The sequence below is a fragment of the Canis lupus genome, chromosome 11, assembly GCF_011100685.1.
Source record: "Canis lupus familiaris isolate Mischka breed German Shepherd chromosome 11, alternate assembly UU_Cfam_GSD_1.0, whole genome shotgun sequence".
In the NCBI taxonomy this organism is placed as follows: domain Eukaryota; kingdom Metazoa; phylum Chordata; class Mammalia; order Carnivora; family Canidae; genus Canis; species Canis lupus.
Window position 1 is genome coordinate 3,227,084 of NC_049232.1, and position 27,658 is coordinate 3,254,741.

The 27,658-nt window shown below is 38.8% G+C and overlaps 1 protein-coding gene across 4 annotated transcripts; it reads left to right on the top strand.

Moving 5' to 3' along the window:
* CLK4 (CDC like kinase 4) lies at positions 1 to 26,526 on the top strand. Of its 4 annotated transcripts, none has more exons than XM_038551805.1 (13): positions 1 to 144; positions 6,948 to 7,108; positions 11,678 to 11,900; positions 13,019 to 13,109; positions 13,500 to 13,566; positions 17,364 to 17,480; positions 17,571 to 17,737; positions 17,933 to 18,027; positions 18,284 to 18,413; positions 21,608 to 21,690; positions 24,957 to 25,036; positions 25,684 to 25,774; positions 25,864 to 26,526. In XM_038551805.1, exons 2-13 carry the CDS (start codon positions 6,948 to 6,950, stop codon positions 26,002 to 26,004), a joined length of 1,446 nt encoding a protein of 481 aa, XP_038407733.1. In that variant the 5' UTR covers positions 1 to 144; the 3' UTR covers positions 26,005 to 26,526. The 4 variants fall into 4 exon arrangements, with proteins under 4 accessions (XP_038407733.1, XP_038407732.1, XP_038407734.1 ...); XM_038551804.1 differs by lacking the exon at positions 1 to 144 and adding an exon at positions 3,464 to 3,624; XM_038551806.1 differs by lacking the exon at positions 1 to 144 and adding an exon at positions 4,252 to 4,525.
* Positions 26,527 to 27,658: the final 1,132 nt, after the last annotated feature.

A 27,658-nucleotide genomic window follows, 5' to 3' on the forward strand; every position in this document is an offset into this window, starting at 1 on the left:
CCCATTGTTTCATCATGAGCAGCTCTCGATGATATATCACTGTGGAAAGTGGCTTGGCTTTTTTTTTTTTTTTTTTTTTAAGACAAACTCCTTTGGTGTTGCTGAATGATGGACTCGGCATATTTTCCATAAGGACTAAGTAAAGTAAGTTGCTATGTACTTTGTTGTAAGGAGTTGAAGCAGTTAGCAGAATGGTTAAATGCAAAGTACTTCAGAGCAAGCAAAGCCTAAGACTAAATCTTAGTTCTAATACTTGATAACTGTGACCTAGAGCAAATACCAAAGATCAATCACTTTACAGGGTATTGTTTAGATGATTAAATTAGGACATTATGGATATACGGTGGTTATTTAATTACTTAGTGGATATTTGATAGCTAAACATGAATGAAAAATTTGAGTACACAATGGTAATTATCAGTAATAGGCAACTTAAACCAGAGGTTATAACTGTAAAGGATTGTTTATGTCTTCACATTTCTCTATAGAGACACTAAGATTTTGTTAAAATTAATTTATGCAACAGTTTAGACTTTTTCTCTGGAGCTCTGTTCTCAGAGATGACTGTTTCCTATGTCTGAGGTTAAGCACATAGAATATCTGTGCCAGACTATACAAGAATATTCCTCTGGTTGCTTTTCAAAACTAAGATTTTCTTCATTTCTATGCAAGAACACGTATGCAAGTTAACTTAAGGTTTTCTTGGGCATATGTGTTCTTGCATTGAAATGAAGCTACTGGATTAGGCAGTTTTTCCAGTGTTGGTAGTAGATTCACAGAAATTTAGACTTCATTAAGTCTTCTGACCAAAGGGTGTTTATTTTCAGGTAACTGACTTAATAGTAACTAAATAGAAAGAGGTTGAGGTACCATGTAAGATTATTATACTAACTGGCAGTTAGATGGGTGTCTGAGAGTAAATTCCTACTTTTATTTAATCCAATTTAAACCAACTGAGTAAAATGGCCAAAAGCAGCTTATGTAAATAACCTACAAATAGGCATTGGGTTTGGAGCACTGAAATACCAAAGACAATATAAATCAAATCCTTGTCTCCAGTCAAAGCACATAAGCCATAGAGAGCAATTGGGAACACCATCGTGCTGTATTACATGTAATAGAGACACTAGTCACAGGATGTTCTCAACCTTATCTGATCACTCTATACTGTCAAGTATGAGTCTCCTTGGTGGCACTCTGGAGTTTAAAAACTCAAAATGACACTAAAACAAATAGTGGCAAGTACAAAGCAGACCCTGCTATTGGGTAACACTATTCTGTGATGTCTATAAATGCCTCTGTAGGTGCCTTTCCACTTAGCTGACTTTTCTTTTAAGATTTTGAGAGAGAGCATGAATGCAATTGGGAGAGGGGCTAGGGGAGAAGGACAAGCGGACTCCACGCTCAGTGTGGAGCACTAAGCGGGGCTGGATCCCACAACCCTGAGATCATGACCTGAGCTGAAATCAAGAGTCAGACACCCAACTGACCCAGCTACCCAGATGCCCCTCTACTAGGCTACCTTGCAACACTGTTGCTGTTGCTGTTTGAACACAACGGTGCACTATCCTGACCACATTCTCTTATAGTCTCTTGAGACAAAGATGCCTCATATGCCTCATGCTACAGCAAAAAGAAAAAAAAAAAAAAAAAGCAACTTTTCTTTGGTGCCAGCTTCAATTTATGCCTTTATATATGCAGCAAGCCGAGCCCCACTTTACCTTGCAAGATGGCCCAGTCCACTCAGTTCAACATTTCATCTGATAAATGTCCCTGAAACAGTATGTGCAATCAGTTGTAGAACCAGTAAATTCCAATTTTTTCCAAAATTGGCTGATATACCTTGATGGCTCCAGGCACATCAGTAGGCTGTGGCCACCTGTTTTAGGACCTTATCTCTAACTGGAGTAGTCAAGAGCAGGGTAATGGCTGGGAAATGATCTAGTCAAGGACAGAATTTTAGAGATGGATGTGGAAGGATGGGCAAGATTTAAACTTGTAGATACAGAAATGTTGGCTCTTTTAGATTTGAATAATATTGTCTGTTTCATTCTAAAGCATCAAGAATTTTCACCTCCAATTTTCCAATTATCTTTTCAATTTCTTCACTTCCTTGAAGTGTGGCACAATCTTCGTGAGAATTGATGTATTTTCAACTTCACTTCTTGAAGGCTGTGGTACAATCTCCATTACAACTCAATTTATTTTAAGTAGGTGACACAAGTTTCCAAGGATATCAGATCATGAAATTACAGTGATTTCCTTTCACCTAACAATATACAAGAGTTCAGATCTTCCACACACTATTGAGTTTATGCCCATAACCATCCAACTTCGCTCTCCTAAATTTGATTTCCGGCTCTCCTTTTTACCCAGTGAATCCTTGTCAGAGTATAGAATCCCCTTGACACTTTCCAGTACTTAGGGTACCTGACCCCTTCCCTGCATTTGGCGCTGAAAGCTTTTCCTTCATTCAAGCCCTTCTCCCCCGTGCTTTCTCTGACACCATGCTCTTGGTTCTCCTCTCCTGATCATTCCTTCTCAGGCTCTTCTTCCCTTTGAAATGTTTCTTAGGGCTTAGACTGGTTCTCTTTTCTCTACCCACTCAGAGTTGGAAACGGTCTAGGGATTCTCAGAACTGCAAAATACTTCGAGATAAGCCCTTTAAGAGATGCTCACTAGCTCTCAAACGTTACTCTGCCTCGGTTAAATGAAACTCGCGAAAATGGGGGCATCGTTAGGGAACTTTTCCAGCTACCATCTGCCCAGGAGGCAGGGGCCCTAACAGGAAGAACGCTGTACGGAGTCTCCGTTGAAGCTTCCTCATTCTTTGTTGTGTTCTTCTGATTAGAAGCATGGGCCTCAAAAGGAGAAGGCACCCTGAGCTTGTTTTCGGAGACATCCTCTTTCTCGGCCCTACTCCATTGTAGGAAGCTCCAGGGAGGCTGGACTCCTCGTCTCCTGTTCTCTGAACTGCCCCTAGCACCTGCACAGAGCAGGTTTGGGGCTTAGCTGTTGCTTGTTGGCACTTTCTAGGGATGGAGGGACGGCAGCCCGAGAGCCACGGCGCGGTCCGCCCCAGAGAGCGAACGGGAAACGGGGCCGCGGCTGGCTCTGGCTCTGGCTCTGGCTCTGGCTCCGCCTCTGCGGAGGGGGAAGCCGCCCTCAATTCCACCTGAAGGAGCAGACGCGTGCTACCGGGTTAGTGCCGGGCACAGGTATTTCCTCCGGATTTCCTCCATACTCCGCCCCTCTGCCCGCGTCCCCACCCCCACCCCCACCCCCACCCCGGCGCGATGAAAACAACCGAAGGTTCCCCGCACCCCACCCCCACCCCCGCCAGGCGTCGGGGCGGGGCCTCGCCTGAGCCGCGCAGCCGCAGTGCGGAAGGCCGGCCCGGCCCTGGACGCCACAGGGGCCCCGCCCCTTACGCGAGCGGCGGGAGCGCGCGAGCCTCTGTCACGCAGGCGCGTTCGCGCGACGTAGGTGGCGCTAGAGGCCGCCTGGGGGTTGTGAGGAGACGGCGCTGCCGCCATTTTGTAGGGTGTTTGTCGCAGTGGCTGCGGAGAGAAGACGGCGGTTTGGCGACGTTTCTCGGCCAGAGGGCCTTTTGGTTTTGCGGAGGTGAGGCTTTGGGTGGGTTGGGCTGGGCCGTGTTCAGTCTGAAGTCTCGAAGCCAGGTGTCGGAGAGACGACCCGGTGCGGAGCCTTGGGCGGTCGGGGTGTCTGGGGCGCACAGCCCCGCTGGTGGCCTTTACAGCCTCGGGCTGTTTAGGTGCCCTGTAGGTTTGAAGCGCTGAGGCGGCGGGGCCGCGGTCCTGCCGCTGACTGGTCTCCGGGGGCCCCGGCCGCTCGCGCCGCCGGCGACAGCGCGGACCCGTGAGGAAGACCCTTGGCGAGCGGTCCGTAGGGCTTGTGTAGCCGGCGATCGAGGCGAGCCTCCTTGTGCCCGGTGGCTGCCGCGCGCGGGTAGCGACCCGGGGGCTTCCCGGAGTCCGGACCGCCGGCCTTGACTGCCAGTGCGCCGAAGGCCCTGGCCGGGTGCCTGGGGCGGGGCGGAGGGGGTGGGGACTGCCCGTGAGCCCAGGTGGTGGCCCTGAGCTCGTGCTCGGGAGCGGTGGAGACTGGGAGGGGCTGTGCCGGCCCCGCCCCGCCCCCGCCCCGCCCCCGCCCCCGCCCCCGCCCCGGCCCTCCTGTCGCTGCGCCGCTCTCGGCGTTTCTGATACTTCCGCGTCACGTTATCCTTGAGCGCAAGCTGACCTGGCCACCCTGCCCGGTGTTGCTTCACAGCCGTCCTGGTGTGATTGTGCCCCGTGCACACCCCCCCGTTACCCACCTAGTGCAGGCCTGGAGCCGTCTAATCGTAACTGTAACCTGTTTGGATGTTTACAAGCCATAGTTATAACGTAAAATTGTGGGGTATGAAAGGCAGAGAGTCATTTCTAAGGTGGATCCATTGTGTCCGAGGTTTCCAGTGAAAGATAATGCGGTGATTCTGACATAAAAGGTTTTTTATTAATTGAAGGTAGTGTAATAATTACAGTTGTTTTTTTTTTTTCCTTCTTGTGTGTGGATGTGAAGGAACTTTAGCTGTAACATACAGGCCTGGGATTCTTTGCCGCCTCAGACGGTGTTTCTGAACATTAGGAGGGGAAAACTTCCTAACACCTGAATTAAATTTAAAGTAGTAGACCTTAACTGGAGAAATGAAAAAATCGGGACGCCTGGGTGGTTCAGTAGTTGAGCATCTGCCTTTGGCTCAGGGCGTGATCCCAGGGTCCTCCCCCTGGGGAGCCTGCTTCTTCCTCTGCGATTGTACAATTCTCCCTTGTTAGCGGTGAGCTGGTTTTAGCAGACTGACAGAAGGGGGGGAGGCACTCCCACAAACTAGAGTAGATATGTCTTGTAAAAACTGCAGTAATAATGGAGAGTCATAATAATAATCCTCAGTCATCAAATGTAATTTTGCTGGCTGGGATTTAAGAATGCTTAACTAAGCTATTTTAAAGAGTTGCTGATGTGGTTAAAAGACAATTGGGGTGATTAAAGGAAGGTCTGGAAGAATTCCACTAGAAATACAAATTTTTTTAGATGGCTTTTCTGTTGTCCTTTGCCTCAAGTTAATTTGTACTGTCATTTCAGTTTCCCATTTTGAGGTAATTGTATCAAACTGGAATGCTCACTTAATAATTCGATTTACCTGACCAGTGCCCTCTCTTCTCTTTTTTTTTTTTTTTTAAGCAAAAAGCATGATACAAATATTTTCTTAGGGAATACTTCCCAGGAGAATTGCAGCTGCCTTTCAAGTCTTATTTTAATCCATTTGAAATCATTTAAATTTTTCCTTGATTTGTTTGCTTGTTACTTAAGTCATTTGGAAGTTAAAGGCATAAACAAAGCTGGTTTTGCTCTGTTTTACCTTTTTTTTTTTTTTTTAGCTCTTGAGTTGTGAAACTCATCCTTTCAGCAGTTTGGATGTCACTGTTAAAAACTTAACTGCTTTGTAAAAGAATTCAGATGGGGAGCAGCAGATAGTGATTACATTGTTGGAACACCCAATGAGGTGTCTCAGGTCCTTCACCCTGAGCCTGAAAGGAACCTATGCATTAGAAGTTGTAGATTGAGGCAGGAAATCAGGGAATTGCACTGTCCTCATCTGATTTCACCGTGACCATATGCATCCTTGTAGATTGGTTTCTTCAGTCATCCCGGATGTATGTACAGCAATTATGTTTTCATTTTAGGACTAATTGCGAGATGATATGAAGATAAAGTTCTTGGATAGAGAAAATGAGTTTATAAAAAAATCTTTGTTTTGCTTTTCAGTTTCTCCGTTTGAATTCTGTGTTCTATTCACGTCCTAGTTTTTTCCCTGTAGCTTGGAGCCATTCTGAGATTAAAAAAAGGAACTCTCTTAGTGTTTTGTTTTTTTTTTAATAATGTTTACCTTTAAAACAATGTCATCACCTATATTTAATGTCCCTAAGTGTTTCTCTGACTTCAGTTGTCTGGATTACAGAATTTTTCCAAAGCTGTACGACACTTAACATAGTTCTCTTTTTTAAATTTTTTAACGTATTTTTAAAATAGCTCATAGAAGTTAATGTTTTCTTAAACCATATTAATAACTTAATTAGGAGATCACTTATTATAAAAAGGTAAGGGACACCTGGCTGGCTCAGTCGATGGAATTTGTGACTCTTGGTCTCAGAGTTGAGAGTTCAAACCCCAAGTTCGATGTGGAGATTACTTAAAATCTTAAAGGTAATAAAAATGAGTTAAAACTCCCCAGATTATTAATTTCTAGCTAGATATTGTTGTCTACTGGAGGTTCTAAGCCTGAATCCTGGCTCTTTAACTATTTTTACAGTGGCAGTTAGGAAGTTGAAGATAAACACCAAACTGAGTATTTACTTAGAAAAATTGAAAGAAGAGGGGATCCCTGGGTGGCTCAGTGGTTTGGCATCTGCCTTTGGCCCAGGGCATGATCCTGGAGTCCCGCATCAGGCTCCCTGCATGGAGCCTGCTTCTCCCCTGCCTGTGTCTCTGCCTTTCTCAAGTAAATAAATAAAATCTTTAAAAAAAAAAAAAAAAAAAAAAAGAAAGAAAGAAAGAAAGAAAGAAAGAAAGAAAGAAAGAAAGAAAGAAAGAGAAAGAAAGAAAAATTGAAAGAAGATGTATTATTAAGGTCTCTCAGTGTTCTGCATCATTTGGTACTAGATCTGTATGCTATTTACAGTCATCTGACATACCATAGAATGGTGCCCCATGCCTTAGGAAACATCAGTTACAAAGATTTTATTTACTTATTTATTTTTTTACTTACAAAGATTTTAGAACCTGTGTGAGCCCATGTGTTGAGTGTTTGTATTTAAATACCGTGTAATGTTTTATTTACTAAACATAGCCATTTATAGTCTCCACTCACTTTTCCCTTCTGTTAACAGATGCGGCATTCCAAAAGAACTCACTGCCCTGACTGGGATAGCAGAGAAAGCTGGGGACATGAAAGCTACAGTGGGAGTCACAAACGGAAGAGGAGGTCCCACAGTAGTACTCAAGAGAACAGACATTGTAAACCCCATCACCAGTTTAAAGAATCTGATTGGTAAATTACTTTTGAATTAGTAATATCTTAAAACTAGTTTTAATGATTTCTTATTAGATTAAGTAGCTTTATTCTGTCAGATTGTTGTATAATTCCATCAACAAATATTCAGAAAATGCTTATCAAGGTCCTTTTATAAACTAGACAGTGTGTAGGTGCTGAGGCTACAGTGGTGAACAAAACAGTTCTTACTCTTATTTATCGATGTCTATCTGGGAGTGGTGGGAGATGGTTGAGTCCCAGTTGCCAATAATGTAGTTGGGGCTGTAAGACACACAAACGGGTTAGTAGTAGTGACGATAGGATGTCCAGTGGGTGCTTTTAACTTGTATGCAGGAGGAGATAGGTATTTTTGGGTGCTCATTTAGGGTTCTACAAATGAGAGACGATGAGGGCTTGGGAGAGTTCATCCAGATGAGAAGAAAACCAGCATGTGCTGTTTGGGAATGGTAAAGTGCATGGGGGATCAGTCACGGACACTGTTCCATGGGTTATATTTGTAGATATAGCCACTGGGGGTGTGTAGGATTTTTAGGAGCTTGTTTATTGTAAGAACCAGTAATTTAGGAAAGGGTCTCAATAAAAATTTTTCAATGGCATGTGTCCTGTTTAATTATGCTTACTGTGTAAAATTTGGAGGTAATATTTATATAGAAATAAAGGAATTTTAAAGTTCCCAAAGGATTAAAGAAAGGCTAGGTGAGTAGCATTTCCTCCAGTCCGTCTTCCATTAACTTCCCTTTCTCATTTGTTTTGTTGGTTCTATGTTTTCTCGTTTTGTACAGATGTTCCATTGAGACTGTTTACCAGATTGCTTTCTAAATTAGCCAGCTGGGGTTACTTTAAAAAAGAGTATGTAATATTTTTCCTTCTCCATGCTAAAACAGACTTGTTCTGTGGAACAGTGAGTTTATTGGTAGTCATTGCAGACTAATCTTTCTTCATCACATACTGTCACAGGGGGAAGAGGGAGGATTTATGCCAGGATTTCAGTGACCTGAGCTAATTAAAACACTGTAGAGAAACATCTGTACTCTTCTGTTACAAATACAAAATGCCCTGTAAGCTTAACGTCATGGTAAATAATGGATAGATTATTATTCATTGTATATGTAGGAAGGAAGTGACTTAAGTAATGAACAGTTTTCATGTTCACAATTAACTACGTAAACATGATACTATATCAGTCCAGTTAACCAGGCCAACAGCTGTTTTGACATTGGCACCAGAGGTGTCTCATGGTAATTGCTCTCTATAATCTGGAATATTCTAATATTTGAAGGTTTAAAATCTTTACAGTAGTGTTTTTTATAAAATTATTGAAAAAAAATGAAAACCGTAAACTGTAGAGAAGGTTTACAACCTTCTTTACAACCTTTAGGTTGTAAGTCAACCTAAATAGGTTGCTAGTCCCCATTATTTCTATTTGTTCTTAAAAAATCTTTCTTTATAAGTCTTTGGCTCTGGTTATTTCCTGGAAATAGATTCTAAGAAGGATATTTTTAAGTTAAAGTGTGTGAACTCATAAAGCTCTTGCTGCATAGTCATATCTTTTTCTAGAAAGTTTGTACCAAGTTCTACAACTCTTTGCTCTTTCGTGATCTACATGCTCTTTCATGCTCCTACCACTCTGGCGTTTTGAAATGCCAGGAATGGTATTTTGTCTTAATTTGAATTTTTTAAGTTTTTAGTTAGTTTGTCCAATACCTATTTTATCTATTTCAGTATCTTACTGATTTTATTGTATATCAACTTTTTTAACCTTTTCATACATATTGCAAAGGGTTTTCTTCCCAATTTGTCTTTTGCCCGTAGCCTATAATTGGTCTCCTTTGCTACAGGCTTAATTAGTTCTGTACAGTATATTACGAAGACTGGTGTGGCTATAACAATGCTTTTATATATTGAGGTAAAAGTTCTTAAGTGTCTCCTCATGTAACCTAGAGTATGAATTCTTAAACTGATAATTCTCAAACTTGAGTATGAATAGAATCGCCTCAGAGGTATGTTTAAAATGCATATTACCAGATATAGATTCATTCAGTATAACCTGAGGCCTAGGGATCTTCAGTTTTAATAATTCCCTATTTTGATATTACTGTTATAAGCAGACCACCCTTTGTGAAACACTATTTCTTAAACTCAGCCTGGCATGCCAGATTTGCATGATCTGTTCCCAGCTAACTTACTTGGCTCTGTTCATTCCCCTACATGGAAAATTGGTCTTGCTGTAATTGTGTACATACTGTTTCCTGGGTAATATGTAGACAGTTTATCTCCCGGGACGTTATGGCTGCAAGTGATCTGTAAATGTGAGATGGTAATATGCCATTCTTCTCCCCTGGCATTTCTTCTACTTTCTACTTTGTCTAAATCTTGACCTGCCTTTAAGATGCAATGCTGCTTTTTTATGAAGTCTTCCCTGACCGTTTTAAGCAGTTTGAGTTTTCCACCCACACTATGATCCTAAGTATTCATGTAACCTTTCAGCATTTCCTGCATTGTTGAGTTTTGTTTTTATGTGAATAATCTCAAATTGTTCATTTGTTGGCAAGGATTTTGCCTTATATATATTTTTTTATCTTCCACAGGACCTGTGTGGAAATAAAAACGAATGCCCGTAGCCTCATTAGTCTTGGCTAATTTGAAGGACAACAGTGAAATATTCACTGGACATTGAGTGAATATTTTGAGAATTTAAATCAATCTGTTCATCTTGTCCACTTTGTCCATACATAGCCTTTATAATTCTATAGACTTTGTTTATGTAATCTCTAAGGCTTGGTTGTTATAGATTGAAGAGGTTCCTCATCTTTCTAGTTTATCCTCATGGCTTTACTTCACCTCATGTTTGTTAGTCTGTATATTGTTTATGGGTTATCTGCAGCTCTAATTTGATGCACTATTCCAGCTAAAGATTATTAGTTTTTTTCTGATAGGTTTTGGACTTTTATGGAAAGGATGCCTTACAGAATTAAAAAGGATGCCTTTAAGAGTGTGGTAATTCCTAGCACATTGTATTGTAGATCTCTCGCTGACAGTTTGAAGCCAGGTGATCAGGTCCTTGACCTAGACCCACATCCTAATATTCTGAGTTGTTTCTAGAATTTAAGATTGAAATTGGGGAAAGGGAGAGGGGATGGGGGTCTCCATTTCCCTAGCCTGGATTTGATGCCAACTCTGTTGAGTAGGAGTTTAGAGATGCTTTCCCTTTTATTTCTGCCTAAACCAGCCCCTGGGAAAAAGAGCACAGCATATTCTGGGGAAAAATAATGAGGTTGGTGAGGGCAGCTAGTCAACATCTGTCACTCCATTGCTTGTCAGGATTCTTTTAGCCGATTTGTCTGACTGGGCAGGTGTCCCCTCTCTCCCTCAGTGCTCCATGTGCATCCCTCTTGAAGCTTCGCACTCTGTTGAAGAGGACACCATCCCAGGTAGAGAGGGGGACGGGAAACTGGGCCAATTGAATCTATGTCCTTTTCTTTCCATCAGACCAAGGCTACTTAACTGCGATCTGTTGACTTCCTGGGGTCCGTGACCTCTATGAAATTCCTTGCCAGAGTTTTGTTTATGCATTTGTGCATTTTTTAGGGGAGAGGGTCCCTAGCTCTTTCATCAGATTTTTAAAGAGATTGATAGATTCAGAAGTTAATAAGCACTGTGGCACTAGGATAAGGTTTCCCATGTAGATTTTTTTAGTATTTTGCAAGCAGGAATGACAGGAAATTAAAAATGGAAAGGGAAATAGGGTGGTGCGGGTGGATGTTTTGTAATCCTGGGCAAGCAATTACAAGATCCTTTTTTCATTTATGGGGAATATATTTTAATGTCTTTGACACATGAGGCAACCTTCAAAAGTGGTGTTTTCTATTTCTCAAAAAGGAAAAACAGGAAGCTAGGAATACAAAGAGAGGAGATGGGATGGGTGATATGTGTAGTAAAATTGGCCCATATAATAGCAGTTAGAAAGTGCTCTACAACTATGGCAAATTACTTTCCTTCTAGGGATCTTAATTTAGTGATCTGTAAAATGAAAGGGCTGGAATATATGTAAGATTCCTTTTAGCTCCAGTACACCTTTCATGAAAGCATTCTGTGTGTGCCAGACATAAATTCACTTACATTAAAAGAGAAAGGAATCCTGTTTTGCCTGCCTCTGATTGTGTGTGGCTCTGTGTGGAAAGAAAGCAAGCCTAGTTACAGATGCATATATCATAAGACGGATAAATTTCAGAAGAGCAGTTTCGTGAATTTTTGGTTTTAACTTTAAAAGATAAAGGGACACTTAAGTAAACCCTGAACATAACGTAATTGACTCAAGCTTTGTTCCTTGATACGAGATATTTGATAGAAGTCTATCTGATGGAGAATGTGAACTTGCTTGTTCGGTTAAGGCAAAATTTTGTCTTTAAATTTGTGAGATAAGTATAAGCTCTAATCATCAGTTTGAGGTTTTTTTCTTTTATTGAGCTAGCTGTTTAAACCGAGAATTACTGAGAGAATGTTATGTTTGAATCACACTGTAGCAGAATGAAGAGAATGATTTGAAATCCTTTACTGTGTTTGCAGTCATTATTTAGAAGCAAGGTCCTTGAATGAGAGAGATTATCGAGATCGGAGATACGTTGATGAATACAGAAATGACTACTGCGAAGGCTATGTTCCTAGACATTATCACAGAGACGTTGATAGCGGTTATCGAGTCCACTGCAGTAAATCTTCGGTCCGAAGCAGGAGAAGCAGTCCTAAAAGGAAGCGTAATAGACACTGTTCAAGTCATCAGTCACGTTCGGTATGATTGATTTTGTTTTATTTTGGGTGGATGCTTATTTGTGTGTAAAAGCTCCTAATGAGCCAGTAAGTTTTGAAAAAGTGTATATATACATATAATATTATATGGATATATTATAATTGTGTTTATATTACTTGAATTCTTAAACATCCAATTCTCATAGCTAATCTATATTATTAGGTAGCCTTCATTTGCCCACATTTACTCATTTTCTGCAGTCCAGATCATGAGTTCTTGATTTTAGTATTAAAAATATTTTTGTTTTGTTATATAATTTTATGAAAAGATGAAGCACCCATCTTTTTTTTTTCATTTTAAACTTTTTTTTTTTTTTTAAACACTTTAGAAGAAGCCATTTTCCTGATAGTTGGATACTAATCTAGAATGTTGCACTGATGGATGCTTAACTGTTATTCTCTACGTAGGGAAGTCCCAGAGCACAGTGCATCATTATCCATAGCTAGTTCCATTGAAATTCTGAAATGGGTGCTAAATGGAAAATGCATTAGCCAAAAGCGTGCCTTTTTTTACACTGAGACATCTTCACTTGTTTGTTTAATCAGTAAACTTTGAATAAATTGTTTTCTTCCCCAAGTTTTCTTTAGTAGAACTAGCTTTGATTAGATTGAACATTGAAATTAACTAGCATTTATTTCCCCTTTTACTTTAATTATGTATATTTTAAAATATTGCTAAATAAACAATTTCAGCTAATCCTGACATTTTAAAGCCTTTCCTGACATCTAGACATCTCAATTCACAGCATATGCTATTTTATAGCAAGAGATTAGTAGATCATGACATTGCATTCTTTAAATTTCAGACTTCAATTAAATCAGTATTTTAAAGAGACAATTGTGTTGTTTTTTTTCTATTGCCACTTTAAGTATCTTATCTGAAAATCTGTTCCTTGCCATGTTTTTCTTCTGTAACATAAACTGTGCCCTGTGAATTTCTGGGGACTGAATTTGAAATTGCTCCTGCCAACTGTTCGTGGCCTGGTGCTTATCTGAATGCCTGAATATCTCCCCGCTGAATGAATTGCGTATTCTGCCCTGAATTCACTCTGATATATTGATTGGCTGGACGATCTTGGTGCTGCCCACTTGCCGTTCCAGAAGAGCCACCGAAGGAAAAGATCCAGGAGTATAGAGGATGATGAGGAGGGTCACCTGATCTGTCAAAGTGGAGACGTTCTAAGAGCAAGATGTATAGAATATTTTTCAACACTTTTTTAACTTTGCAGACAGAATAATCTTTTTAAGAATAGTTTGTCAGCGGGGGGCTAAAGAACTCTTCATTGCTTTTTTGTTTTGTTTTTTGTGGGTTTGTTTGTTCTTTTGTATTTCTTCTTTTCTGTAGAATTTAAATATTTCTAAAGTTCCAAAATAATCAGTGGAATTTGAGATTAGAGCAAGAAAGATAGCTCTATCTAATTGTTTTTGTAGCAGCTGAAAATAAAATAATTTGAGTGCTGGAACCTTAGTTATGCTTTGATAGAGATCATTTGAAAATATTCCACACTTAAGTATTCATTGTTTGAATAACTAGATGATTTGTCCTCGGGTACTTACCCCTCTTTCTCCTCCCTTACTTTAGATGAAATCGTGGACACTTTGGGTGAAGGGGCCTTTGGCAAAGTCGTAGAGTGCATTGATCATGGCATGTAAGTTGTTTTTTTCTTTTTTGAACATCCTGATATTTCTTGAGGGGAAGGATCCCTAATTTAGATGAAATGGTATTTTAAGTAGTAGCCATGTGTTTTTCTGGGTGGAGTAAATATCTGAAATTTCTTGGCTGTGTTTGGTTATTTACCATGAGTATGGATTTTGATCAAGAATGCTGACAAATTCGGGGGTGTCCAGCTGGCTCATTCAGTGGAGTGTGTGTGACTCTTGATCTCGGGGTTGTGAGTTTGAGCCCCACCACAGGTATAGAGATTACTTAAAAATAATATCTTAGGGATCCCTGGGTGGCTCAGCGGTTTGGTCCCTGCCTTTGGCCCAGGGCACGATCCTGGAGTCCCGGGATCGAGTCCCGCGTCGGGCTCCCGGCATTGAGCCTGCTTCTCCCTCCTCCTGTGTCTCTGCCCCGCCCCCCCCATCAAATAAATAAATAAATAAATAAATAAATAAATAAATAAATCTTAAAAAAACAACTATAAATAAATAAATAAAATAAAATCTTAAAAAAACCAACTAATTTTATCAGATGGCATTTATTAAAGTGGGTCTTCAAGTGAAGGGATTTCCCAGAACTTAGGCCTTGGCCCTTAAATGACATTTAGAGTGCTTTGCTTTAGTTTTGAGTAGCAGAGACACTAAAACTAAAGCCTGTCTCATCTTTGTCAAAAACATGTATTCCTGATCTGAAAGTTGCACAGTGGAAGAAATGACCTAGCAAAAAGCAGTCTGCCCTGGAGTGTAGTTAAGGGAGTTGAAGGGAACATCTTCCGTTTAAAAGGTTTTGGAGGGCAGCCCAGGTGGCTCAGTGGTTTAGCGCCTCCTTCAGCCCAGGGTGTGATCCTGGAGACCCTGGATCGAGTTCCACATCAGGCTCCCTGCATGAAGCCTGCTTCTCCCTCTGCCTGTGTCTCTGCCTCTCTCTCTCTCTCTGTCTCTCATGAATAAATAAAATCTTTTTAAAAATTAAAAAATAAAATTAAATAAATAAAAAATTAAAGGTTTTGGAACCTACTAGGGGCACTGGCTCAGTTGTTTAAGTGTCTGCCTTTGGCTCAAGGTCATGATTTTAAGGTTCCTGGGATCAAGCCTCCATCAGGATCCCTGCTCAGCCGGGAGTCTGTTTGTCCTTCCCTTCCCCCTGCTCACGTACATTCTCTCTCCCCACCCCCTTCAAATAAATCAATATATCTTAAAAAATAAAAGTAAAAGGTTTTGGAATCTTCTAGCTTTATTTTGGAATGATCCATAATTACCACTGGAAAGGAACTCTGCAATTAAGTACTAAGTACCAGTAGAAGAATTTCATTTTATCACAGTTGTGCTCCGTACCCTGCAGATCTTGTATATTGTTTCTTTAAGCTTCATGAAATAAAAGTTTCTATGGCAAAAAACAAAAACAAAAACAACAAAAACCTTTATTGCCAAAGGGTTATATTTGCATATTAGAGTTAGCTTCTTAACTATAAAGAAATTCTGTTAAAGCCTGCAGAATAGAATCCAAATTCTTTAACGTGTTATACTAAATGCTTTCTGATTTGACCCCCCTGTGTCTTGTTTTAACATTTTCCTCCAGGGTCTCTGTTCTATAGTTAGCAAGCTTTTTTTTTTTTTTTTTTTTTTTTTAAGCAAGCTTTTTTTGTAAGTGAACCTCTTTAAAACAATTTTATAGTTCAATTGCACATCTCTAAATTGACATCTAAAATTTTTCATCGTAAAATAGTTGAGAAGGATGTGATTTCCTCCTTATTTAAACATTGATATGTTTTTAAAAACTTTTGTCTTTAAATGTATTTGAGGGAATCTAAATACTATAGCAACTTAATATACCTACTAGTGTTACCATGAACCAGTTCTTTTTAAATGCTTAAACATGTTTTGTTATTGAAGTTACTTTTATTCTGTTTTCCATAAAATATATTACTCTAAGTATCTTTTATTATCACCCTATCTTTTCTGCAACAAAAATCTGAACGTAAAGTGAAATTTTGAAATATTTTGAAATACTGTTAGAAGTTTCCAAAATGAGTGTTTGAGGTATTCAGTTGATCAAGTACAAATCTTTGGCAAATTTTGATACTTATTGGACTTAAATATAAAAGTTATTTGGAAATATGTCTTTTATTGGGTTGGTTGGGACTTTTAAAAAAGGAGTACACGTATTCATAGCATGCCTTAAGTGCTTAATATTAAATGTGTTCTTTTTTTTTAAGATGACGTAGCATTTTTCTTTTTTTTTAAGATGATGTAACATGTAAGTTGAAGGTATACAGCTGTTCAGTGCAGTATAATTACTGTAGTAGTGTTAGATAACAGCTTTAGTAACTTTTCATTCATAGAGGTATAAGCACTGAGAAAACTTGGTCATATGGTAGATAAGACTAGAAGGAGGTTTGTCACAGTGGTTTCATAGCAGCTCTTTGAAGCCTTGAGATATATGCCAAGTGTCATAGGGAGATACCATCAAAATAAGTTTTTAATTATCAACTCACAATTTGACTGGGGCTTTGTTGAAAACAGTGAATTGGGGACCACCTGAGTTGGGAAAAAGGTTTGCTATCCTGCCACTAGAAAAATTTGTTTGCCGCAAAGATTTTTTTTTTTTTTTTATAGCTGTAGGACACATCCTTTTGTAAGATTTTTTTACAGATTTATCTATTTTGAGAGCAAGAGAGAGAGCATGAGGGAAAGGGCAGAGGAGAGAGAGAATCTCAAGCAGACTTCTTGTGATTTGACCACCAAGCCTGACTTTGGGCTTGATCTTGTGACTCTGAGATCATGACCTGAGCTTAAAATCAAGAGTTGGCTGCTGAACAGACTGTGCCACCCCGGTGTCCCTTGGGCACATACCTTAATATACTAATTAGAGGTGTATGAGGTTTTCTCTTGTGTAAGGTAGAAGGGCCATAGTAAAAAAGAAAAAAAAAAAGAGGCTTGAATGTTGATACAGCTTCAGGAAAATCAGATTTATAAAGAAGACAAAAGGAATTGGAAGGTTTAGAAATCCATTTCCTCTAGATCACTTGTGACATGTTACTTTTTAGGAAGTATTACAGATACACCAGTCTAAATCTTATGCCCTACGCTAGCTGTTTCTACCTACTTGAATCAGTGAATGTGCTAAACATTTTCTCGGCTTCCTGACTTAACTGATGGTATTTCCTATATTTGAACGTGTTCCTCTTTCTTCCCAAATCTTACAGATTGGCAGCTATTTTTCAGGGCTCAGTCATGTGTCACCTCTTCTTTGAATAAGTTTGAGCTCCCCTAACCCCCTACATGTTAGTCTCTCTCATCTCTTTGCTATATGGTAGCTCATACGAAGTACTTATAACCTTGTAAGCTGTTCATGTGTCTTTTTTCCACTAGACTTTGAGGTACATAGGGGCGAACCTTGTCTTCCATCGCTAATACCTATGTACCCTCTGGCATAGGGTGGGTCTGTTCTGGTGAATGAGCAAATGCTTTCAGCAGTAGCATATTCTGTTGGAGGTTTTGTGTTTATCGTTGTCTTTTTTTTTTTTTTTTTTTAATTTTTGTCTAAAATCTAGGTAAATTTAAAATTCTGGAAACATTAAAATTTGTAAGTATTTAACCTCTATAAAATGTTTTCTCAGAACGTTTTGAAAAGGTATTATATGGAATCTGATACAGGATGCCCTGAAAGACTCTTTTAGAAAAATAACAGTAATTAATATTCAGTAAGGTTATGTTTTAGAGGACACATATCTTCAACCTACTTTTGTACATATATCTTTTTCACCTTAATTTTGTTTTTAAGGGATGGCATACACGTAGCAGTGAAAATTGTAAAAAATGTAGGTCGATACCGTGAAGCAGCTCGTTCAGAAATCCAAGTATTGGAACATTTAAATAGTACTGATCCCAATAGTGTCTTGTAAGTATAAACTTGAACTGTGATCCATCATATTGCTTCAAATAATCAGAATTCTGTGAACTGACTTGTTTTTATTTTGATCTATTTTAGCCGATGTGTCCAGATGCTAGAATGGTTTGATCATCATGGTCATGTTTGTATTGTGTTTGAACTACTGGGACTTAGTACCTATGATTTCATTAAAGAAAATAGCTTTCTACCATTTCAAATTGACCACATCAGGCAGATGGCATATCAGATCTGCCAGTCTATAAATTGTAAGTATACTTGATAAACTTTAAACACCAGAAAATTTAAAGCTTTCATTATACAACGACATTTCACAACATTGTCACTAAAAATACACGTTACAGGTAAAGATGAAACTCCTATATCCACTGCTAATCCTTACTTCCCCCAATATAGATAAAATATGTAAGTGAAACTAATAGTGTCTTTTTGTTCTCTTATAGTTTTGCATCATAATAAATTAACCCATACAGATCTGAAGCCTGAAAATATTTTATTTGTGAAGTCTGATTATGTAGTCAAATATAATTCTAAAATGGTAAGTTAAAGACTTGTTTTAATTTTGTTGGTGGTTTTTTAAATTAATTTAGCTTGGTGATCCTTGAATGAGGAATTTTCACTTCTGATGCTGGTTATATCCTGATGTTTAATCTAAAAAGGATAATTCTTCTCTACCTTTCTCATGGAGTTATTTTAAAAATCAAAAAGATAATTCATGTGCAAGCCTTTTGAAGAACTATAAAGTATTATATGTCTTTACTGATCTTCATGTTGACTCAACTGTATTTCTCTAGAAACGTGATGAACGCACACTAAAAAACACAGATATCAAAGTTGTTGACTTTGGAAGTGCAACATATGACGATGAGCATCATAGTACTTTGGTATCTACGCGGCATTACAGAGCTCCAGAAGTCATTCTGGGTCAGTAGACACCACCTTTCCTTTTTTTCTTTTTCTTTCTTTTTTTTTTTTTTTTGACACCACCCTTCCTAATACTGTAATTAAAAGAAAAGATCCCCCCCCCCCCAAAAAAAATGGTTTACTAGGGATGAGTGTGATTTTCTGTACACATACAGAAAATATTATCTATCCTAAGAAAGACGGTTTGGACATTGCTATAAAAACTTCCTGAATGGGAAAAATGTGATACCATCTGTAAGGACATTGAAAGTGGTGGTGGTTTTGTTTTGTTTTGTTTTTAATTTTTATTTTATATAAGTAATGTATGTATGCTTGCTCCACGCTCACCATGGAGCGCAGTGCAGAACTCCCAACTCCCATCCCTGAGATCAAGACCTGAGCTGAAATCAAGGGTTGGACACTTAACTGATTATGCCAGCGAGGTGCCCCAAATAGTAGTTTTTTTGTTTTTGTTTGGTTTGGTGGTTTTTTGTTTTTTTTAAACAAGCTAATCTTAGATCATAAAAGGGCAAGTTCTGTCGGCAATGTATATTGCAGCAATGTGAAGTGATGGGGATAATGGGGATACTTACTTTCATGTCACAAAAGCATGGTGCTATAGAAGTGCTAAAGGTCTGGTTGGCAGATGGAGGTCGAGGAGAAAGAAGGGTAGTCTTAAGAGGTGAGCTTCTTAACGTGAGAAAGGTTAAAGAAGAAAATGACTTTATGGTTCAGTTTTAAAATAAGAGGGAATTCAGTAAGGGAGTGTGTATTTTATGACTCATAATGTCAGAGATCAGGTCTTGTTAATAGAGTAGGGAGGTGTCGGGGTTGGGAGCTCGGAGACAGTGGGGGAAGTTCAGATCAGGTACTCTTGGGAAATGGTTACATGGACCAAGCTTTTTAGCCAAAAGAAGGGTCCAGCTGAGGTTGGGTAGTAGAACATTTTTATGGACTGTTTCCACTTTTCACCTTTTTTTGTGTAGCAGGAGTTGGTAGTTCAGAATAAGAATAAGCCCCCTGAAGATTTTTACTTGGGTTGAAAGCTTGGTAGAGGCATAAGATATGCAGTGCTGGTCAGTAGAACTTTCCATGTGATGGAAATATTCTATATTTGCAGCATCCAGTGTGGTAGCTGTTCGCCACATGTAGGCTGCTGTGTGCTTGCAGCGTAGGTAGTGGGACTGAGGAACTGAATTTTAAGTGTTCAGGTGTAAATAGCCCTTCATGTGGCTGGTGGCAGCCATGTTGGACAACACGTTTTGAGCTTGTCTTGGAATGGATGATGATAGGATTTCTGCTTAGTATGGTCTGAAAGGAGCTGTTGTATTACAGTAGTTTAGAAAGTGTATTAATGGTTGAGGACTATAAAGGCTTCAGGGAAGGTGAAAGAAATGATATGAAGAGTCTGTGGACAGATATTTTTCAGAGCTTAAAAAGACATAACTTCCTGTGTTCTCAGTTTTAAGATGCAGATTTCCCCCACATGTTACCATGAGGAACACAACACAAAATAACTGGCATTTTTCCTTTGTTATTGGTACATAAAACAGTCATGTGTCTTGCTGTTAATGGCCTCCTAGATTGGATAAAATATAGTAATTCTTAGTAATTACAGTAACACAGTTCCAAGTATGGCCAGACTAGATAGTTGATAGAAATCCAAAATTGGGGTTATTGCCCTTGAGGAAAAGAAATCAGGAGGTTGGGAGATTGGGAGATTAGTATGGTCCTCTTTGTTTTTGTGGAGTATTAATCTTTAGGATTAAGGCAGAATTAGGCTGGAGAGGATGACGAAGTCAGGGGCTGCCATTCCAGAGAGCAGTTGGTTTCCTGTCTTGTATGTTGGTAGTGAACAGGTATTAAAGTTGAGAGAGATACAAGGAAGTGAATGATGGGGAATTCGAGAGTCCGAGCACTAACTTGGCAGAGAATGGGGATGGTTTAGACCGGCGAGCGGCAAGAAGGGTTACATCACTTGGGAGAGAAGCTGCTTTGGGAGATTGGAGTGGCTGGAGAAGAAAACATTAATTTTAGGTCAAGGAACTATCATTTGCAGATTTTTTTTATGTGTCACTGTAGGTAGACCCAGGTTCAGTTATCCATTTGTTCGAATGATAGGCACTGTGAGGGTTAGCCCGAAAATAAGTAAATAAGATGACTAAATCATAGGCAAGGTTTTTGAATGTGTTGTTTCTTCCCTTTCACATTGCTGAAATTAATTGAAATGTCTTTTAAAGTAGGTTTTATTTATACATTATTATTTTACTAAATATTTGATCTTTAACAAAATGAAAACAGCTCTATGGTTTACTCTTTTTCTCCTTTTCAGTTACGTACAATCTTAAGGAAACTAGGTATTTTATTCTTTCCTGATTAGCACTGCTATTGAGGATTGTGAAGGAGAAAATATGTATGATTATACTCAGCCTGAAAAGTACATATATAAGTAGATCCCTCCCTGTGAACTTTAAATGGCTAATTCTGCTTATTATGAAACTGTTTATAATATTTATTTATAATCCTTATATAATTTATGTAAAACTATAGTAGTATTTTAAGGCAAGATGTAAACTGAGGCTTTAAGCTGTGATAAGTGGTTAGTAATTACATTTTGAGGGTGATTACCAACCTGTATTCACTAAATAAAATGTAAAATTTCCTGGAACAACCATGAACTGGGTATGACTGTGTTCCCCATTGCATGCAATTCAGAGAATATGGAGTATTTGCACAAATTGGTAGTTATATGTGGAAAATCCTGCTAGTCGCTCTCATATTTTACGTAAAATGCCCCCTCCCCAGATTAATGCACTAGTTTGTTGTAAGGATATGGAGAATTATGAGCATTTACTGAGTAACATTTAATATAAAACGAAAAATGTAAACTGAGTTTACTGTCCAATTTTCCCAAATGGGCTAGGTGAAGAGAGCATACATGTAGGGAAGGGTGTAGTGTGTTGGCAATTAAAAATTGTTGCATATACAGGTGTGTTTTGGGGGGTGCCTTGGTGGCTCAGTTGGTGAAGCATCTGCTTTTGGGCTCAGGTCATGCATGAGTTTAGGGTTTGAGTTCTGAGTAGGCTCCCTGCTCAGCATATTCCCCCCCCCCCCCCCCCCCCGTTATCTGCACTCTCTCATTCGCTCTTTCAAATAACTTAATTTAAAAAGAAAAAAAAAAAAAAACCAAGTGTGTATTTTTTTTCTTTTTACAGCTTTAGGTTGGTCTCAGCCTTGTGATGTTTGGAGTATAGGTTGCATTCTTATTGAATATTACCTTGGTTTCACAGTCTTTCAGGTATGTATTTACTAAATACTGTTTCATAATTAATTTTCAGTGTTAAAGGCATGTGAAAATTTTGGCTTCCATATTGAAAAGTTGGTGTAGTAGTGTTCTTCTTTAAAACTTACATTTGCAAGATGGTCATCCTTCTCTAAGACCAGAATTGGGTGAACAACTCTTTGGTAAATGGTCATAGTCCATTTTGCATGTGATTGAGTTTTTATTTTTAACACACGGTTCATATTGTCTTGTGTTGCCATTTTTTATTGAGCTCTCCTGCATAATTAATGTTACTGCAATGTTACCATGTTACTGCAGCCAGTTTTAATTCACTTCTAATTATGTTGACTATAGCATGGCCATGAACAAGCCACTTATTCCTTTTTATAAAATAATTCAGGAATAATAAGTTGTATTTTACACTATGACCCCCTAGGCACATTTCAAGGCACTAAGTGTATAAAGAAGAAACAGCAACTCTGTGCTCAAGGAAGTCGTGCAAAAGATAAGATGTGGGAAAGTTCACAGTTTAATGTGGTTGATTTGCTATCATGGACAGTGTAGAAAGTGTAGTGGGAACCCAGGAAAGATAGACAGTTCTATTTCTTCGAAGAAAGTCACTGAGGAGGTAGGAAGTTTAAACCAGTGCTACAAGGAAGATCAGGGATTTGTAAGAAAACTAAGGAGTGTGTGGCCCCCTCAGGAAGAAGACATTGTACCAATAAATGTGTAGTTAGGGAACAGTAAATAGTGCTGTCAGAGTATCTTGTATAAATGGGGAAATGACAGTAGGCAGGGACTGACTTATGATGGGCTTTTTGGATTGAAAGGTACTTGTTTCCCAGAAGTTAGTTTTCCAGGATGTAGACTAATCCAAAGTAAAAATGATTTTGTACGCTTGTCATTCTGACCTTTATTTATTTAGAGATTATTCCTCTAGGTTTTTAGTTTGTTTTTGGTACTAAAATGTCCGTTTTATGCAATGATAATAGGTGTTAGTAGTTGGTTTTGTTTTGTTTTGTTTTTAATTAAAGTCCTTACTGGGCAAAACAAAAGTAGGAAACCTTACTTAAGTCTCTACTTTCTTCCCTTAAATTCTACTTACATCTGAAATCTAACAGTCTTTTAAAAGCTTTAGGTTGTGCAGGCATTGAAGAACTTTTAAGTAGGGCTGTGATGTGATCAGTGTTCTGATCTGTTTGGGGAGTTGGTAGGGGTAGGGATGCAGGTTTGGCACATTCTGGCTCACACTGTTGAGGTTGACTTGAAAGTGGGTGATGCAGGATGGAGAAGAAGTATCATGAGTTAAGAGTCAGGTGGTGGCTGTTGTAAAATTGTGTGTTCTCTGCTTGTGGGGCTTATCACCAGACTTGTTTCTGTTTCTGATCCACAGAGATCCTGTTAAAAGTACTCTTAGTTTATAGACAAGTTTGATACCTAGAACCATGGTGACCAGTCAGTTTTTAGAGGGGGTGTATATGGTTTGTGGTACTAAGCTGAGAGCCAAGAAAGACTTCTGTTTTAAATTCCACCCTCCAGAATATTTTTTTTTAAATTGTGGAGCTAGCTCTTGGCTGCATCTACTATGAGAATGAAGACCATTGATAGCCGTCAGACTGTCAACATTCCAGAAAATGTCAACATGACTGAAGGGATGCACTGTTGTTGTAAAGAACTCCAGGGGAACCCTGCAGAGGGACTTCAGTCACATCAATGTAGAACTCAGTCTCCTTGGAAAGAAAAAGAGGCTCCAAGTTGACAAGTGATAGGAAATAGTATGTGCTGTAGCCAGTGCTTTTCTGTCTGTAGTCCTGTATAGAACATGAGCAAGGGCGTTACCCTGGGCTTCCATTTCCAGATGAGGTCTGTGTATGCTTATTTCCCCCATCAACGTTCTTATTCAGGAGAATGGTTTTCTTGTTGAAATCTGAAATTTCAGGGCAGCCCGGGTGGCTCAGCGGTTTAGCGCTGCCTTCAGCCCAGGGCGTGATCCTGGAGACCCAGGATCGAGTCCCACGTCAGGCTCTCTGCATGGAGCCTGCTTCTCTCTCTGCCTGTGTCTCTGCCTCTCTTTCTCTCTGTGTCTCTCATGAATAAATAAAAAAAAATTAAAAATTAAATCTGAAATTTCTTCAGTGAAAACTGTTTGCAGGGTTTGGATAAAGTCACCTGTTGCTTGTTCAGTATCTCTCAAGCAAAAAGAGGAGTTAATTCTTGAAGGAAATGACACTGAACTTGTATCAAATTCAGCTGCTTTGATTCAGCAAGCCAACAATAGTTAAAAACAAGGATCTCAGGAAATTGAGGGGTGGTCTCTGAAAAAGGAACAGTTGAGCAGTCTGATGAATGACATCTGAGTTGTCACATTACAGAAACAGCAAGATGCTGGATGATCTTTCAGACTTACTTATGATATTTTAAAACCAAAGAAAAGTATGGAGCTAGTATTACTTCTGTCATGAGTTAAGCACTGCGCTAGGAACACTAGTTGTTTTTAAAAAGCATTACACACAGCCTCTGCTCTTTAGATTGAGAGTTGGCAAATGATATTCTGCTTGATGTGTGCTTTAATGAAAGAAAAAGACTATGTGACAGGGATCATCCGTGGCTAGCCAGGCCTGAAATATTCACTCCTTGGACCTTTACAAAAGTTTGCCAGCTTCTGATTGAAGAGCACACCATTTCAGCTGTAAGTGTGGTGGTTTTCTCTCTTTCCCTTTAGCCAGAGTTTTGTTACTATGTGACTTAAGAACATGAGTTTTGACTTAGATCCATGGCTCACCTTTCCTCATTTATGAGCTAGTATCTCAGCGTCTTGGACACTCATGTTCCCATATACGGAGCTGAGGATTGTGGAGAGAATTACTGGAACTATATTTTTATTGCCTGGGATTAGATGGTAACATATATTCACTGGTGAAAGGAGGCCACTTTGGGGTCAGTAGCTGAATAAAGGAGGAGAGCTTTTTTCTGGTATTCTTCCTTCGTTCTTCAGTAAGCAGCGCAAAAAATGAAAATAAGGAAATTGTTCCGTTAGTTTCACATTAAATTACGTGTCATCCACTATGCAGAACCTTGTTGGATATCAGAAAGACTTCCATTTTACTGGTTTGCACAGATAATACAGCTCATTCAGTATTGTTCATCTTCTAAGCAGAGTGTAGTATCAACTGTGCAGCTGTCTAATGTCCTTTAGTGTCCATGCTGTTTTCTTGTATTTTCCTTTATTGTGCATGTAGGGACAGAGAATGTGCTAATTTTGTTTTTCCTGTGTGTTTCAGACTCATGATAGTAAAGAGCACCTGGCAATGATGGAACGAATATTAGGACCCATACCAGCACACATGATTCAGAAAACAAGGTACATTCTAAAATGAAAGCCCTTTCTTGGGTACATCCAATGCCCTGTATTCAAACTGCACAAACCCAGCTTTGTTGTTACTGCTTGTTCCAAGGACTTGCGATTGAGAATGTTTTTTTTCCATAAAATCAAAATTTTAAAATAATTTACCTCGTGATCTAGCAAACAAAGGTGGTATTTTTTTACACTCAAGTTAACCTTTGCATAAATGTTTTCCTAACTTGATAAAAACAATAGAATAGTAAAAAAGAGTTTGATTTTGGAGTCCTATCAATTGAAGTTTTTATTCCATACTTCTAGCTAGCTAGCTGTATTGCCCTTGGACAAGATACTTGAGTGGTTTGCCAACAGCTGCACCACCCCATTCCACATGTAGTGAAAGGAGAACTCCTAGGACTGAACCCTCTTCACCGTTCTATGCATGGTATTTATGAACCACTCAGGTGGGGCACTGAAACCTCAGAGGGTGCAACAGTATGGAAGATGCGTTATAAAGGATCTGATATGTAATTGCTGAGGTTTTTAAAAATTGTACACATGTCTATGTGTCTACATAGGGCCGTCCATGCTTCCATCTATTAGTAGGGGTAGAGTAAATGTGTGGCTCTTTTGTTACTCTTACTGATCCAGACTTCTTTTTTTCGTAGAAAACGCAAGTATTTCCACCATAACCAGTTAGACTGGGATGAGCACAGTTCTGCTGGCCGATATGTTAGGAGGCGCTGTAAACCATTAAAGGTAAAAGAAAGAAGATGATGAAAGGTTTTTAAAAAAATGTTTTTAAAAACTATTTTAAATCTCTTAAACAAAAACGTTTCTTTCCCCAGGAATTTATGCTTTGTCATGATGAAGAACATGAGAAACTGTTTGACCTGGTACGAAGGATGTTAGAATATGACCCAGTGAAAAGAATCACCTTGGATGAAGCCTTGCAGCATCCTTTCTTTGACTTATTAAACAAAAAATGAAATGGAAATTAGTGGTCTTACTATATACTTCTCTAGAAGAGATTACTTAAGACTGTGTCAGTCAACTCTAAACATTCTAATATTTTTGTAAACATTAAATTATTTTGTACAGTTAAGTGTAAATACTGTATGTTTTGTATCCATAGCATAATTACCTTGTTAATGAGGAAGTATGGTCTTGATAATGAATGAACTATAAAAGTTAAAATTAATTTTCCTTTTTGAGATTAATTACCATTTTTAAAGATCTTTGGAATATTCTTTGTGTCCAGTGATAAATGTGATTGATCTTGTCTTTTGTACATGGAGGTCAACTCTTTGAAGTGATTTTTTTGAGTAAAAGGAAATCTTGACTACTTTATTCTTTATATACCTCAAATTCAAAACTTTTCGTAACTTTAAAGTTTTTTCTGTAATTGTTGAACAGGTAATAAGTATTAACTCCCAATAGGCAGGTATTGGAAACCAAAACCCATAGGAAAATGTTTACTGTTGGAATTTCATTAAATTTTAAGAATTGTGTTCTGTCTCATTGGGTAATGTCAGTGGTGATAAGGAGCATTCATGGAAAGATCAGTTTATCCATCATGACAGGTGGTGTAATAAAACCACATACACGCTTCATTTAAGGTTAAGGTCTAACTGGCAAGTCACAAAAAAAAAAAATAGGAATTCTGATGACTAAGGATTTAATTTTTAGTTCCACATCAAGGAGTTTTGAAATTGTGGAACAGCAGTTTCTGCATCAAATGCAGTAAATAAATATTTCACCCTCAGCCTATGAGAATTAAGATTATTGAGCAGTTTATATTTGTGTTAATCTTTAGTGGAACAAAAGAATGATTTAATTGGAGAACACTTGAAAAGAAACCAGAAATTTCCAGACCATAATTGGTTAATATGGTAACTTTTTTGTTCCCATATAGGTGTTTTTTCTTACTATTACTTGTTTCACATTAGAAACTACATGGTTAATGTTACTTAATTTATTAAAAACCAAGAACTGCCAGGTAGAAATATTTCTTGTTGTAGAGTCCATATATTCAGATACAGGGTGGGGTTTGTTTTGTTTTTTTGTCAAAATCTTGGCATTTTATACGTATTACACAGAGATTGTGGAGTTGCCTGGTTTTTATTTTAAACATGGAACACATGGGATTGTCTTGTATGACAAATAGTGAAAGCAGGCTGGGCCGTCTACATTATTATTCACAGATGGCATTTGCCAATTTAACAAATTGGCTTCTTGTTCCTGAAGTTGACTGGGAATTTAAGAAAGCTGAAATTCTGCCACAGATTCACTGCATAAATTATGCTTGGGCCTCTGATGCCGTCAACATATAGAGTAACTGTTCCTTCATAGTAGTCGAACTATATGTGACAAGGTGCTTTTTTTTTTCTTCCTTTATATTTGAATTCCAGTTAACATACAGTATAATAGGGCAGCCCTGGTGGCTCAGCGGTTTAGCGCCGCCTGCAGCCCAGGGTGTGATCCTGGAGACCTGGGATCGAGTCCCACGTCGGGCTCCCTGCATGGAGCCTGCTTCTCCCTCTGCCTGTGTCTCTGCCTCTCCCTCTCTCTCTGTGTCTCTCATGGATAAATAAATAAAATCTTAAAAAAATATACAGTATAAAAATGTAGAATTTAGAGGTC

Bases quoted from the DNA above. Each gene is read 5' to 3' on its own strand.
- CLK4 (XM_038551805.1), top strand. From the start codon at position 6,948: ATGCGGCATTCCAAAAGAACTCACTGCCCTGACTGGGATAGCAGAGAA. The intron at 11,901-13,018 runs GTATGATTGATT...TTGCCGTTCCAG, and splicing joins CAAGTCATCAGTCACGTTCG to AAGAGCCACCGAAGGAAAAG. The intron at 17,481-17,570 runs GTAAGTATAAAC...GATCTATTTTAG, and splicing joins ACTGATCCCAATAGTGTCTT to CCGATGTGTCCAGATGCTAG.